At 45.7% G+C, this 14,864-nt stretch overlaps 1 protein-coding gene across 5 annotated transcripts in view; it reads right to left on the bottom strand.

Moving 5' to 3' along the window:
* Nucleotides 1-14,864, bottom strand: part of ACOT7 (acyl-CoA thioesterase 7) — a 231,725-nt gene that overhangs the window by 85,949 nt on the left and 130,912 nt on the right. For 4 of the 5 annotated variants that reach the window (XM_044282138.1, XM_044282140.1, XM_044282139.1 and 1 more), the window contains one exon: nucleotides 14,567-14,653. The exons of the other annotated variant lie outside the window; for it this stretch is intronic. In XM_044282138.1, the coding sequence (XP_044138073.1) occupies nucleotides 14,567-14,653 (87 nt within the window). The remainder of the gene's footprint in view (nucleotides 1-14,566; nucleotides 14,654-14,864) is intronic. 5 annotated transcript variants of the gene reach the window in all.

The following is a 14,864-nucleotide window of genomic DNA, read 5'->3' as shown; positions in this document are numbered from 1 at the left end:
AGGCAGAGGTAGAAAATTGTCCACAATGGTACACAAGTATAAGTGCCAACTACAGGCCCAGGTACAAAACCTAGAAGAATAAAAAACCCAAAATGAGTAAAGAATAAAACATTCATTTTGATCACACAGGGAAGGAGACTACTGATGAGGCTAGTTTCACACTAGCGGCAAGAAACTCCGGCAGGCTGTTTCGGCGGGTGAACAGCCTGTCGGATCCGTGCTGCCGCTAGTGCACGCGTGCGCCCGGACTACCGCTCTGGCCCCATTGACATGTCGACATGTCGTAGTTTTATTCCGGCCGCCTTTTGGCATGTTTGCAGTCCTGCCACCGGAACTCCGGCCCGCCCCTGTTATAGTCAATGGGGCCGGAGTGGTAGTTCGGGGGCACGCGTGCGCTAGCGGCAACATGGATCCGACAGGCTGTTCACCCACCGGAACAGCCTGCTGGAGTTCCTTGCCACTAGTGTGAAAGTACCCTAATTTACTTCTACGATCATTTTCTTGAACCACTGGCTTATTAATAGACCGGCTGCTACATTTTTATTGTTTTAAAGGGTTTCTGTCATGGGAAAAATCGTTATGTAGCTGACTGACATTAGCGATGTGCTAATGTCAGCAGTACATAACAGTATGTTTGGTAACTCCCTGCCTGCCACCGTTTTAAAAAAAACAGACTTTTATAATATGCTAATGAAGCCTCTAGGTGCTATGAGGGCGTTGCTTCAGCACCTAGAGGCTTGGTCTACTCGCCTTTTGGCACGCCCAAGTCCACTTGATTGGCGTCCTTCTCCGCATTGTCCTCATAATCCCGCGCCTACGCCATCCCATTTTGTATTCCGCGCAGGCGGAGTTAGTGAAGGACGCTCGGCAGCTGCCAGGCAGGCCAGCCTGGGAGGCCTGTGACGTAATCGGCGCAGACGCAGTGAGGAAGCTGGCAGCAGCCGAGTGTTCTTCATTCACTGCGCCTGCGCGGAATACTATACGAGACAGCGCAGGATTATGAGGGCAATGCAGAGAAAAAGGACGTCAATCAAGTGGACGTGGGTGTGTAGACAGAGCATCTAGGTGCTGCAGCAACGCCCTCATAGCACCTAGAGGCTCATTAGCATATTCTAAAAGTCATTTTTTTAAGAGAACGGCGGCAGGCAGGGAGTTATAAATCATACTGTTATGTACTGCTGACATTAGCACATCGCTGTCCGTCAGCTACATAACAATTTTTCCCATGACACAAACCCTTTAAAGAACATAGCGACAGCTCCCCTTAGATCAAGAAGTTGCCCTAAAAAAAAGGTACAAAGCTGTGCGGGGTGGCATCAGCACCGGGCTAATCTTGGGCTAGGTCCCAATGGGCATGGCTATGTAGCTAAACACGCACTAAGAAATTGGGGTAGAGACTAAATGAGGGGTACTTATTACTTCTCTGACTTCAGCTTTCTGTGACTTTTTACATGCCATTGCACCTAAATTTAGGCCCAAGCAGTGTTTTGAAGCTTCCTCAACACTTTCCCTCAGGAGTCGTGCTGGGCCAGTCACCCAGCATATCCGGTATATCTTCCCTTAGGCCAGTTTACTGGTGTAAAAGACGACTCAGGTCTACAACAGCTCAGAGCTGGAGTAGATTTCACTTTAGTTGCACGGACTGCAGGAGGATGTGCCTCATATGACAAGGTGCGCACCTCTTCATAAATTAGGCACATTCTCCAACAGTTATACATACATTGGCGTAAAATGCTGGTCTATGATAGATTCCCCCCCTCATCTCGCTGTTGCTGTATGATAAGTCCCCACTACATCTCTGTTGCTCAAATAGCCATACTAGTTCGAACCCACTGTTGAACCCCTACCACCCAATGGTTGGCTAATAACAGGGGGCGTGATATCCTAAGGATCCATGTGAGCCCTCTATTCAGTAGTCCCTTGAGGACTCACAGGGTAGGCAAGGCACAGACAGTTTTCCTTTATAGTCTCCACCTTGACAATAAAAAAAAAATAATAATAATAATAATAATCTGATGATTACTTTATAGCAACCAACTGCTCACAGTGCCACATGTCAAGATTATACATCTCACAATGCAAATCACTAAAGCAAGCTCTGACACCAAGTCAACAATGCTATGCGATATAAACTCTGAAGCCAGAATTGTGAATGCAGCTCTGGAGTATAATACAGACTGTAACTCAGAATCAGTACAAGATAAGTGATGTATTGTCATCCTTCTTATTGCCACATTTGAATTTGCAATTTACTATGTGTCTGCTCCCATGATTTAGTGATGCATCCAGAGCTACAACAGCGGAGCAATATATCACGAACATCGAACTGTCCTTTTACTTTGATAAGTGTCGCTCCTCTGAACGGCACCTTATCGTAATACAATCTTCACCATATCTAGTCCTGCAGGTTTTTTTGCTTTTCCAATTTACAGCTGCTTCACACAGACATTGATGGGACAAGCTCCTGAAGATTTGCTTAGAGCAGCAGGATTCCTTAGACGTATAGAGAATAGCAGGTCGCTACACATTCAACTTTCTCCATTCTTTTTACAGATAATATGCAGAGAAGGCGTCGGGGTTGGTCCCAGTTGATATGTGCCTGCACTGCTGAGAAAAATTATGTTTTAATATATGCAAATGAGCCTCTAAGGCTTCTCTGCAACTGCCGTGTCCTTTGCACTTTGAGTCACAGGGCTAGGCAGGAGTGAACACATTTACACTGCCTGGCCTTGTCAAAGTGCAGAGGGCACGGCAGTTGCAGAGAGAACCGAGCCTCTCGGTGTAACGGCAATGCCCTCGTTGCTCCTTGATTGTGGTCCCTGCCCCCACAAACAGACCTGCTCGATCCCCTGAAGATGCAGGTTTGACAGAGAGACATGTCGGGAGGCAGAGTGTCTGTGTATGCGTTTTAGCTTCAGTATAGGGGTGCAGTTACTAATGTATCAAGTACACAAGGAAGGCAATACAGTTTAGAAATTATGTACACAAAACACAGCCAGCAGGAGCGCGCGCACAGCTGGCTAAGCATTCCCTACTGCCCTGTCTACGCGCCATTGCATGGGTATAGCAGTGGCTAGCACCTTCAATATACTGCATGCATACAAGTCACACTGCACCAACCACTGATAATTTAAAACCATCCTACAACTAATTTCCTTGTTATTTTCTTTAAAAAAAATGTGGAAAATAAAAGTTTTGTTTTAATTGAAGACTAGCACATATAAAAATAAAAGGGGTTAAATAGTCAGATGACCAAGTTAAATATACTTCATTTTAAAACATATATTAAAACTTCATTTTTCTCCGCAATGCAGGCACATCATATGAACATGGGACCAACACAGATGTCTTCAGCTGCCAAGCGCACATGTAAAAGGTCAGACAGTGTCATAGGTACAAATCTGATGTCCAAGTCCTTTCACTTGAATGAGATTGAGCTACACATAGGCCATGTGACTGATGCACATGATGTCACCGGCCTGGGTACAGGCTGCAGTGCTCACAAGAGTGCTGTGGTCTCTTCAAACAGCTGATCGGCAGGGGTGCCCGAAATCAGATCTCCACCAAACAGATATTGATGACCTATCCATGGGCGTAGGGATCACCATAGCAGCCATAGCAATGGCTATGGGGCCCTACACCACTGGGGGCCCGGGCTGCCGACTGAGGATTATATATTTTTTTTAATTCATGTGGCGTAGCTACAGGGGTCGCAGGCCCCTCCAGGACAGACAGAGAAAGCACTATCTGCAGGGCCTGCAGGCTGTGGGCGGTGCGATAGGGCGCGGCCGGAGGCAGAGAGGCATACCTGCAATGAGGAGATGGAGTGGTCCCGCTCCCAGTCTGGGCGGCAGTCAAACTGTCCGGAAGTGAAGGATGCGGAGCGTACAGCGAAATTGCGTGCTGCTGGGCCTGGCAGAGCTGCTGGAGTGTGGGCGCGCAGACGTTCAAGTGGCTGTGAGGTGAGGGCTGGCTGACTCTGGGACTGGTAAAACTTACTCTGGAGTCCTGGACCATTATATCTGGGGAGGAGGGGGGAGCAGCACCCTGGAGGTCTGGAGCAGTACATTTAAGGAGAAGGGGGGAGCAGGACCCTGGAGGTCTGGACCAGTACATTTAAGGAGAAGGGGAGAGCAGGAGCCTGGAGGTCTGGTCTGGACCATTATATAGGGGGGAACAGGACACTGGAGGTCTGGACCATTATATCTGGGGAGGAGGGGGAGCAGGACCCTGGAGGTCTGGACCATTATATTTAAGGAGAAGGGGGGATCAGGACCCTGGAGGTCTGGACCATTATATTTAAGAAGGGGGGAGCAGGACCCTGGAGGTCTGGACCATTATATTTAAGGAGAAGGGGGGGAGCAGGATCCTGGAGGTCTGGACCATTATATAGGGGGGAACAGGACACTGGAGGTCTGGACCATTCTATTTAGGGGGAGCAGGACCCTGGAGGTCTTGACCATTATATTTGGCGAGGAGGGGGAAGCAGGACCCTGGAGGTCTGGACCATTATATAGGGAGGAGGGGGGAGCAGGACCCTGGAGGTCTGGACCAATTATATATTGGGAGTAGGGGGAAGCAGGATCCTGGAGGTCTGGACCATTATATTTAAGGAGAAGGGGGATCAGGACCCTGGAGGTCTGGACCATTATATTTAAGAAGGGGGGAACAGGACCCTGGAGGTCTGGACCATTATATTTAAGGAGAAGGGGGAGCAGGATCCTGGAGGTCTGGACCATTATATAGGGGGGAACAGGACACTGGAGGTCTGGACCATTCTATTTAGGGGGAGCAGGACCCTGGAGGTCTGGACCATTATATATGGGGAGTAGGGGGAAGCAGGATCCTGGAGGTCAGGAACATTATATATGGGGAGTAGGGGGAAGCATGAACCTGGAGGTCTGGACCATTATATAGGCAGGAGGGGGGAGCAGGACACTTGATGTCTGGACCATTATATCTGGGGACTGGCGGTGGGAGATTTAGGGTGGGGGTGGGAGGTCTAGGAGGGGTGTGGGGATGTTAGGGTGGGAGGTCATGGAAGGGTGTTTGGGTGGGAGCTCTGGAAGGGGTGGGGGTCTGAGAGGTATGTAGGGGTGGGAGATCCAGGATGGGGGGGCCCATAAAAAAATGTTGCTATGGGGCCCAATCATTTCTAGCTACGCCCCTGGACCTATCCTAAAGATAGGTCATCAATATTCAACTCCTGGAACACCCTTTTAAGGTAAATCTCTAGGTTTAATTACTATGACTCCAATATTCAAGCTTGAGTCTTGGCTGTCCATGACCCGGTCACCAGTTCACCAGGTGTTCTTCCTTAGATCTCTTTTGGTAGGTGCCAACATCTGCATACCATGAACCTCTTCACAAGACCTGCTGTTTTGGAGAAGCTCTGAACCAGTCATCTAACCATCAGTTGTTCAGATTCCTACACTTGTCCGTTCTTACTTCAAACACATAAACTTCAGGAACTCACAGCTCACTTGCTGCCTAATATATCCCACCCATTGAGAGGTTCCACTGTCACGAGATTATTAGTGTGGGACATTCAGTTAAAAGAGGACCTGGCACCACTCCTGGCATTTTGTACCGAACTTTGTGGCTGTTCTGCTTTCACTGCTGTGGATAGGGTTCCCAACCCCGTAGTCATCAAGAATATAAATCACAGCAAAGGTTTCTTTCAGGAATATTTATTTCCAAATAGATATGCGGCAGAAGTTTTTAATTATTGTGCAAACGTTTTCGGCCGTATCTGGCCTTCGTCAGGCACTGTGCCGCTGGAGGTAAACAGGGGAAGATGCTGTAATACATGGGGAGCCTATGGCCGCCGAATTGTGTATGTGGTAGCACTTGCTACCACATACACAATTCGGCGGCCATAGGCTCCCCATGTATTACAGCATCTTCCCCTGTTTACCTCCAGCGGCACAGTGCCTGACGAAGGCCAGATACGGCCGAAAACGTTTGCACAATAATTAAAAACTTCTGCCGCATATCTATTTGGAAATAAATATTCCTGAAAGAAACCTTTGCTGTGATTTATATTCTTGACCACTCCTGGCATGTCACATGCCCCACAAAATAGCAATTCTGGAGCATTTACTCATAGCAATTCATTACCCTGTTCATCTGTTATTGCTCCTAAGAATTAATAAATAATTGCCAGCTGGGTATTACTAGTGACAAACGTGTCACTACAATTTCAGACTGTCCAATCAGTGCTGTTCTCAGCATTAATGTAGGAGCACCAGGCAGTTATGCACCTGGCCAGCGGCCGCAGGTGCCCTCCTCACTTCAACTGTATTACCATCCTCAGGACAATGCTAATTTCATACTGTGGTAGGGGTGGCAGTATTTTGTGCTGCACTGTGGTACTTCGTTCCGATGGGGTGGTATTTTTTTCTGCACTGCAGTATTTCTGGCCCCGGCTACTTCTGATGTCCCTGCCTGCTTGTGTTGGCTCTGCCTTCTGTCAATTCGGACCCACCTACAACATGGGGCCACTTTTAGGTTATTTTTTTCCAGGGCCACTTTAAGTTCCCAGTCCGCCCCGGGAAATGAAACAATTTATACATAAGTTTCTAGGAGGAATAGAGGAATGTAGGGTCTATGGTCAGTCCACCCACAGCTGAACTACTTTCAGAGCATCACATGTGGCACTCTTTTGATCCAAAGACAGCTGCAGATTAAGAGCAAGTGGAGTGAACTGGAGAAAACAGTGATGAAATATTAAGTGAATAAGTAAGATCCGACCACACTTGGAGACAGAAACCTTTTAACACTTATCCTTCAAAAAGCCACCTCTCATGGGAAAGCACTTTTCCTTGTAAGTAGAGAGATTTGCAAATACAGGACTTAGAAATTATCCAGATCTTGATGGCAGAGAACTTTCACCTGGTAGACTTCTGCTGCAGATCATACTTTATAAAATGATCTATATAGGATAAAGAATTTGCTACTTCTTAATTTCGAATTCTCCTTATGGAGATCCAGCTAGTAAGAAATCTGTAGGGCAGTGATGGGGAACCTTTTAGAGACAGTGCCCAAACCCCACCAACACGGCAATTTAACCTGAATATCAATATAGTATATCTTCCATGTAGTTTATCATTTAGCTATAACACCCTGCCTACATTCAGTGTGCTGGCTGTGCCATTCATAGTGTGCTCTGTACTGCTGAATGGCACGCCATAGACTTTTTCCAGGGTGCAGGTGCCCACAGAGAGGGCTCCGAGTGCCACCTTTGTCACCTGTGCCATAGGTTCACCACCACTGCTCTAGGGCAATGCTAAAAAAGTGGGTGTCTCTATTTTGGCTGATTACCCAACCTCTACAGACTTAAAGGGGTATTACGGTTGTTTAAAGTTATCCCCTATCCACTGGGGATAACAGTCAGATTGGTGGGGGTCCTAGCGTTAGGACCCCCACCCATCACAAGAACGGGCCCCTGTTCTTCTGATCCTGTGGATAGAGGCTAACTTAAAACAACCGAAATACCCCTTTGAACTAAATATAAAGAATGGTCAACTATAGGTGGTACTAGAGAGAGTCTTTTTTTCATTCTGAAGAGCTATATTGAATATATTTTGCTATTCATTACCAATCCCAATGTGCTCCTCTCTCACTTTGTTTTAAGAGTTATTACATTCAATTATATTTAGTGAACAGTCACCAAATTTCCTAAATTGATCCTTATATATGAGCTTTCAGACTACTGATTCCAATGATGAAAAACTGAATTATGAATGCAGCTCTGGAGCATAATATAAAATAACTAATGCAGAATTATTATTATTTATTCATTTGAAAGCACCACTAAATCCATTGCAATGTGCATCAAGAGGGGTCAAAAACAGAGCCCGGAAACTATAGGCCGGTAAGTTTAACATCTGTCATAGTTAAACTTGTTGAGGGTTTTCTAAGAGATGCTATCTTGGAGTACCTTAATGAAAATAAGGCTACTTTCACACCAGCGTTTTTGCTAGATCAGTCATGGATCAGCAAAAACGCTTTCGTTCTGATAATACAACAGCCTGCATCCGTTATGAACGGATCCGGTTGTATTATCTTTAAAATAGCCAAGCCGGATCCGTCATGAACTCCAATGAAAGCCAATGGGGGACGGATGCATTTTCTATTGTGTCAGCTTGCAGCGTTATTCTTCTTCTCCCAGGCTGTGAGCTGCCCAATCGCAGCAGAGCGCGTCACAGCCAGGGAGAAGGTGAGCTTTTTTTCCTCACTGGCTGTGACGCGCTCCGCTGCATGGCTGTGTGGTGGCAGCATGCTTATTGCAGGTGGTAGGCTTTCCTGAAGAGGTGGGTTTTCAGGTTACTCTTGATGGTTTGGATGTTGGGGGGAGAGTCTGATGTGTTGGGGTAGTGAGTTCAGAGTAGGGGAGAGGCAGTGAGAAATTTTGTAGGTGATTGAGTGAAGAACAGATGAGCGGAGAAGAAAGAAGGAGGTCCAGTGAGGATAGGAGATTACGTGTGGGGATGTATTGAGAGAGCAGGTCAGAGATATAAGGAGGGGACAGATTGTGGATGGACTTATATGTATTTGTTTGTATTTTAAACTGAATTTGCTGGGCAATGGTGAACCAGTGAAGGGATGAAAGGAAAGGCAGAGGAGAAAGGAGAGGAGAGGTGGATTAACCAGGCAGCAGAGTTGAGAATAGATTTGAGGAACACTAGATTGAACGCTAGAGGAGAATGTTGTATTAGACAATGTGGGAGATGACGAGGTCATGCACTAGCATTTTAGTTGACTCAGGGGTGAGGAAGGAGCGAATCAGAAATGTTCTTGAGTTGAAAGTGGAAGGTGGAGGTGAGGGTTTGGAGTTTAAAGGACTGGGCAGAATTAAATGTTATCCCCAGGCAGCGGACCCGTGAGTCTGGAGAAAGCGTTGTGCTATTAACTGTAACAGATAGGTCTGGTAGGGGGCTGAGTGAAATGGGGGAAAGGGGTTGTCCGGGTTCAGAGCTGAACCCGGACATACCTCCATTTTCACCCCGGCAGCCCCCCTGACATGGGAACAGTTCATGCTCCGATGCTCTCCTTTGCCCTGCGCTAAATTGCGTTTTTAGGAGTTCCGGTGACGTCACCGATAGGCGGGGCTGCCAGGAACCCCGGTGATGTCACCGGCACTGATAGGCGGGATTTAGCTCTGCCCTAGCCAGTAAAACGGCTAGGGCAGAGCTCAAGCCCGCCCCTCAGATCCGGTGAGGTCACTGAACACACTGCCGGGCGGAAGTTACCGCCCGGCAGTGTGTTATTGAAAACAAAAGCGCCCGTGCCCTGCGCGATTTAGCGCAGGGCAAGGGAGCGCATCAGAGCATAAGATGCTCCGATGCTAGCCTCAGGGGGGCTGTCTGGGTGAAAATAAGGGTATGTCCGGGTTCAGCTCTGAACCCGGACAACCCCTTTAAGTTTTAAGAAGCAGGAGGAGAAGAATGAAGATATAACTGACAGACAAGCTGGGATTCCGGATAGCAGAAAAGTGACATCTGGGCCAGAGAGGTAGATTTGAGTATCATCAGAATAGAGGTGGTACTGAAAACCATGGCACTTTTTGAGCTGTCCCAGGCCGAATGTATAAATGGAGAAAAGTAGGGGACGCAGGAGAGAGCCTTGAGGGACACCAACAGAGAGGGGGTGAGATGAAGAGGTGGTGTATGAATGGGAAACGCTGAAGGTTCAGTTGGTGAGGTATGAGAAGATCCAGGAGAGGGCCAGGTCTTTGATGCCGATGGAAGAGAGAGTGGACGACAGTATCAAAGGCAGAAGACAGGTCAAGGAGGAGTAAAGAGTAAAAAGTTTACCTTTGGAAGCTAGCTGATCGTTGGCTAGTTTGGTTAGGGCAGTTTCAGTGGAGTAGGGGATATTTATCATTGAACAGTGGTTTACACTGGTCTATGATCTCCCCTGCTCTACCAGAGGATGTACCTTGTCCTAAATTAGGCACATCCTCCGGAAGTCTGTGCGCCTAGACAGAAATCTATAGCAGCTCAGAGCTGCCCTTGATGTCTGTCTTCAAGTATGCCAGAAAACTGGTATAAATGAAAATAAATATGCTGGGCCAGCTTTCTCCACCCCTTCCTCATCACGCCCCTTCTTTTTGGAAATTGTTGAGGGCGGAGTAGATATGCCACTTGCAACATCATTTTGTCACAATGGCATTTAAAAAGTCGCAAACATGGGGTATGCAACTTTTTTATGCAAGAAAAAAATGGAATGAGGGAATGATAAATTGCCTCCAAGGTTTCTGAAAGAAACAATGTAATGATCTTCAGGAGAGACATTTTTCTGGACCTGCTGTTTGTAATCTCATCGAAGGACAATACAATTAGTCACTCCCCAACCCAAGATGGATGATCCCAGGCATGAAGAGATAACTTTAGCCACAGAATATGATTCTTCCAGTAACATAAATGTTGGGCTTCTTAATTCCCATGGGGTTAGGACCTAGAATACTTTTTGGCAAAATCTAACCTGGGAAATGCATCTGAACTCAGAGAGTAGAAGTCTAGTAGGTTGTTCTGAGTGTTCACAAGGCTGGATTTTGCATAAGGCAGAAGAGTTTCATGCATATACAGTAGGTGGCCCAAAAGGCCCAATAAACATTAGTGTATCATTGTTCAATCTCACCGAGAACAGTAAGTTCGGAGGACTGTCTAATATTTCTGAGGGGGGCTCCCAACTCTCCCCTGATAGACGAGAAGAATCGGGCTAATTGAATATTTGTGCCCAATCCTTTTGTTCTTCTAGGAGATAAGCCTCTGCCAGAAGTGTATGGCAGTGGATGACTCCAATCTCCATTGCATATATATACACGTTTGGCTGAATCGAGAGAGTCAGGAGAGATAGCTGTTGGGTGAATGATGTTTTAGCCGACTACTATTGAATGTATATGGTCAGGACCAGACGGTTTTTACATTGGGAGTTGGTGCAGTAGCCTCTATTCCATCCTTATATACATGCAATGTAATGCTAATAGAAGAATTGTCAGATGGACTGTAATTGGCCATCTCTGGTAAAATGTTTGAGTATTAATGGAGAGTTGGCCCTGGCCCAGGCCATGTTCACAAAGCTTGGGCTTCAAGAAAAAAAAACTGAATAATATAATACCCAGAATATTGACAGAAGGGCAAATGGAATCAAAAAGCTTTTTATTAATGATAAGAAAAAGTGTCCACAGATAAAGACTCAGATCCAGAAGGTGCATGTGCCTATCGAGTCATAGGAACCAATATGCCTATAGTGCCTCCTTACAACACATCACATGCATTACAGCATATTTACTAACATTTATGCCTGGAAACAAGCTCCACTCAGGGAGTGGAGTAGTTCTTCACCCCAGGCACATGGACTGCCGGAGATGTGCCTAATTTATGATGAGGTGCAACGTATGGAGGAATCAAAGACCAACCTCAAATCCCCAATATTCCTTCCAAGAAGCAATTCTCCACAATATAGCTTCCAATAGTACATGGGGTATTATTTTTTTGGGCTTCCACATCCTACAGTATGAAAACAGTCATATGAAGGCACTGTAGGGCCTCATAGAAATCTATGGCAACATGTACAACATTGATTAAAAATGCAGTCATATGCATTAGGCATTCTTCTAGCCGATAGGAACCTTTCTGGAGACCATAAGAACCCTCAGATGTAATTCTGGTACTGGTTGTCCATGATCTCTATAGACCTCGAATTATCTTGGACAGTAGCTCACGGTGAGGTCAGTTGACAACAACCAGTAAAGAACCTACAAAAGGGAAGTCTTCCCTTTAAAACTAAGACAACACAACAGAGAAGAAAGTACAAAGCAATATCCATTCAACCAGCTCAGAATCAAGGCTGATAGCAGAGATGAATATGCTAAATATGCTAATGAGCGGTTAATTAGCACACCTGCACATTAGCACTTGGCGCAGCAATCCCAGCTCATTCCCTTGTAAATATCTCAGAATAAGCTGGGTGTTAAAGTCTATTCTTATGCCAAAAGACTAAGATGGTGTGAAAGTCACATCAGCTGCAGGACAGATTTCTAGATATTTAGACAGTATTATGACTAGTATTATGACTACAGACTTTCTTGGCATCTACTTCTTATATTCCTTATCCGGTTAAAGAGAAGTTGTGCATATAAACCCAGCTGACTTGGTAGATATACGCTTGATCGATGGCCCCATTGCCGAGATATCTACAATTTTATTTTATGCACATTAGTCCCTTTGGTGCAACAAGGGTGTCGCTATTGCACCTAAGGTTACATGGCAACGTGTCACGTAATAGGATCTCAATAGCGGAGGAAAACGCTTCAGTTTTGTCCCCATTCATTTTAATAGGGGACAAAACAAAAAAAAGGGAATGCACCAGAATGCATTCCGTTCCGTTAGGTTGCATCCCCATCGCGGACAGAATAACGCTGCATGATGGATCCAGCAAAAATGCTGGTGTGAAACAACTGTTTTAGAGCTTGTGCTGCTACACAGTTAAAATTTATATAGTTTAATTTGTAGAACCATTCATATATTCTATATTTGGTCATATGCTCCCATCTAGTGGTCGTTTTTGGTATTGCATTTGTTTTTCTGTTATATCTGTGATCTATGTCATTCATTTCATTGCTCCACCCCTTCTTCTGTGTACATCACTTCCTGTATCTTCATTCTGCTCCAGGGATTCAACAGGTACACATGTATTCTCATGCAAGCTTGCAAAAGAATCATCTTTTGACCGCACATTATCGGAATCTATCTGTTCTGCTGGACTCTGTTATCTGGCTTACAGAATAAAGCATCTTACTCGGATAAACTCGGTGTTGGTGAGTTCAAGCCATCTGATAAGGATTGTCCGCAGTGATTATATCTGCTCATACAGGCCAGGCATAGAGGTCTCACTAGGGATAAATCGCTATTACAACAATCTGAGTCAGAATAGAGCTGTTATTTCGCTGGAAACACACAGCCAAGTTTTAGGTGAGTCGCGCGAAACCTTACGTTAAAGTTTTTTTTCGACTGACGCATCACAGTATGTTGCGTGCTGCATTGCGACGCCATTGACAATCATTATGTGCAATGTCATGAGACTTTCATGTCGTTGTGCGGCTCTAACCTAAAGCTCTGCTCACTTTACCTGCTGGCTGCGCCGCCCCCCCTTCCCACTTTGCATCTGTGCGTTCGCCTCTGGGATCGGTGCATGCTCAGTACAAGGCTGAAGCTTGCTGAGTGGTAGGAATCTGTACTGCACATGTGCCAACAACATCACTCTGTAACCGGAAGAAAAGAATGTCAGCATTGCAAAATGTGGGAATTTATGCGTTGTCCTACACTTGGGGTCAATCCTTGGTGGCAGGAAGAATACAGTACCACGGACAGCACAACACATCAGCACAGGAGGTGATATCTACATCAGTGGGGAAAGTGTTCACGTCGTCGGGTGCAGAATGACATAGTCAGTGCAGGCGCAGTACAGATATTTTCTACCTACCAAGCTTCAGACCTGTACTGTGCATGCGCAGATCCCAGAGATGAACGTGCTTGTACGAGAGTTCCGGAAAAGGTGATTATGACTACACTGCCTAGCCATGTCACTCAAAGCAGGGGGCACGTGGCGCTTTAGGTACACCAATGGGCTAATTTGCATAAAATAGAACCGCAAATATCTGGACAATAGGGCCACCAATCAATATGGAGCAACCACATGGTCACCACATATGGCTGGAAAGTCAGCCACAAGCAGACACTAAAACATCTGCTGTTCTGCATGCATCCTTACAGTGTAGAGATTGGTGTCAGAAAAGTTTTAATTAGAGATGAGTGAATCTGAGAAAATTTGGTATAGCAGCATTGCCGTATTTGTCTGTTGCCACTTAAAGAGACAGTGTGCCAATTAATCTGATGTCCCTAAGTAAGGCTGTGACCAGACAAAGTCTGTAACCACTAAGCCTGTTGAGGACTGTTGTAACCAACTGTGTCCACCCGATTCCTTCTGACATCCTGGAGGGGGGAGCCACACATACCACTCAGGGTCAAAAAGATCCTTCCTGTAAGGTCTGACCCCCTTACCAGTGACCCCACCAGCAGAATAGTGAATGCAGTTCTGGGGTATTATACAGAATGTAATTTAGGATCAGTACAGGATAAATAATGTATGTACACAGTGACTCTACCAGCAGAATGGTGAGTGCAGCTCTGGAGTATAAGACAGGATGTAACTCAGGATCAGTACAGGATAAGTAATGTAATGTATGTACACAGTGACATCACCAGCAGAATAGTGAGTACAGCTCTGGAGTATAATACAGGATGCAACTCAGGATCAGTACAGGATAAGTAATGTAATGTATGTACACAGTGACATCACCAGCAGAATGGTGAGTACAGCTCTGGAGTATAATACAGGATGTAACTCAGGATCAGTACCTGATAAGTAATGTATTCTGTTTACAAAATGATTTCTTTATGTAGATAATATGTAAACTGTACAATAATGTCAAAATGTCCCTTTACAACATGTGTTATATATCACTACAATATGTGCAGTAAGAAATCCAAGAACTTACCTCCATGGACGTAGCCATGCAGAGTACAATCTGAGGGTCCCACCAAATGAATAAGACTGGACTGACTATATCCAACGGTGTATTGTTCTAAAGAAGACAGAGGAACAAAGGGCATTACAGTCAAAGTACGGCTATACAGAGTATGTGCTGACTATACTGGATTAGCAATACTGAATAAACGACCAGTGCCATTCATGAAGTAGTGACCAATGTCCACTGCTGGCAAGACATCATATGAGATGACTGCGAGGCAACTACTGGGGAAATGGGAACAGCTGCTGCTATGGGACCTAGTAGC

This window comes from Bufo gargarizans, chromosome 2, assembly GCF_014858855.1.
Source record: "Bufo gargarizans isolate SCDJY-AF-19 chromosome 2, ASM1485885v1, whole genome shotgun sequence".
Lineage (NCBI taxonomy): Eukaryota > Metazoa > Chordata > Amphibia > Anura > Bufonidae > Bufo > Bufo gargarizans.
Note: the sequence above shows the minus strand (reverse complement) of the source record. Positions and strands in the feature narration are given on the sequence as shown.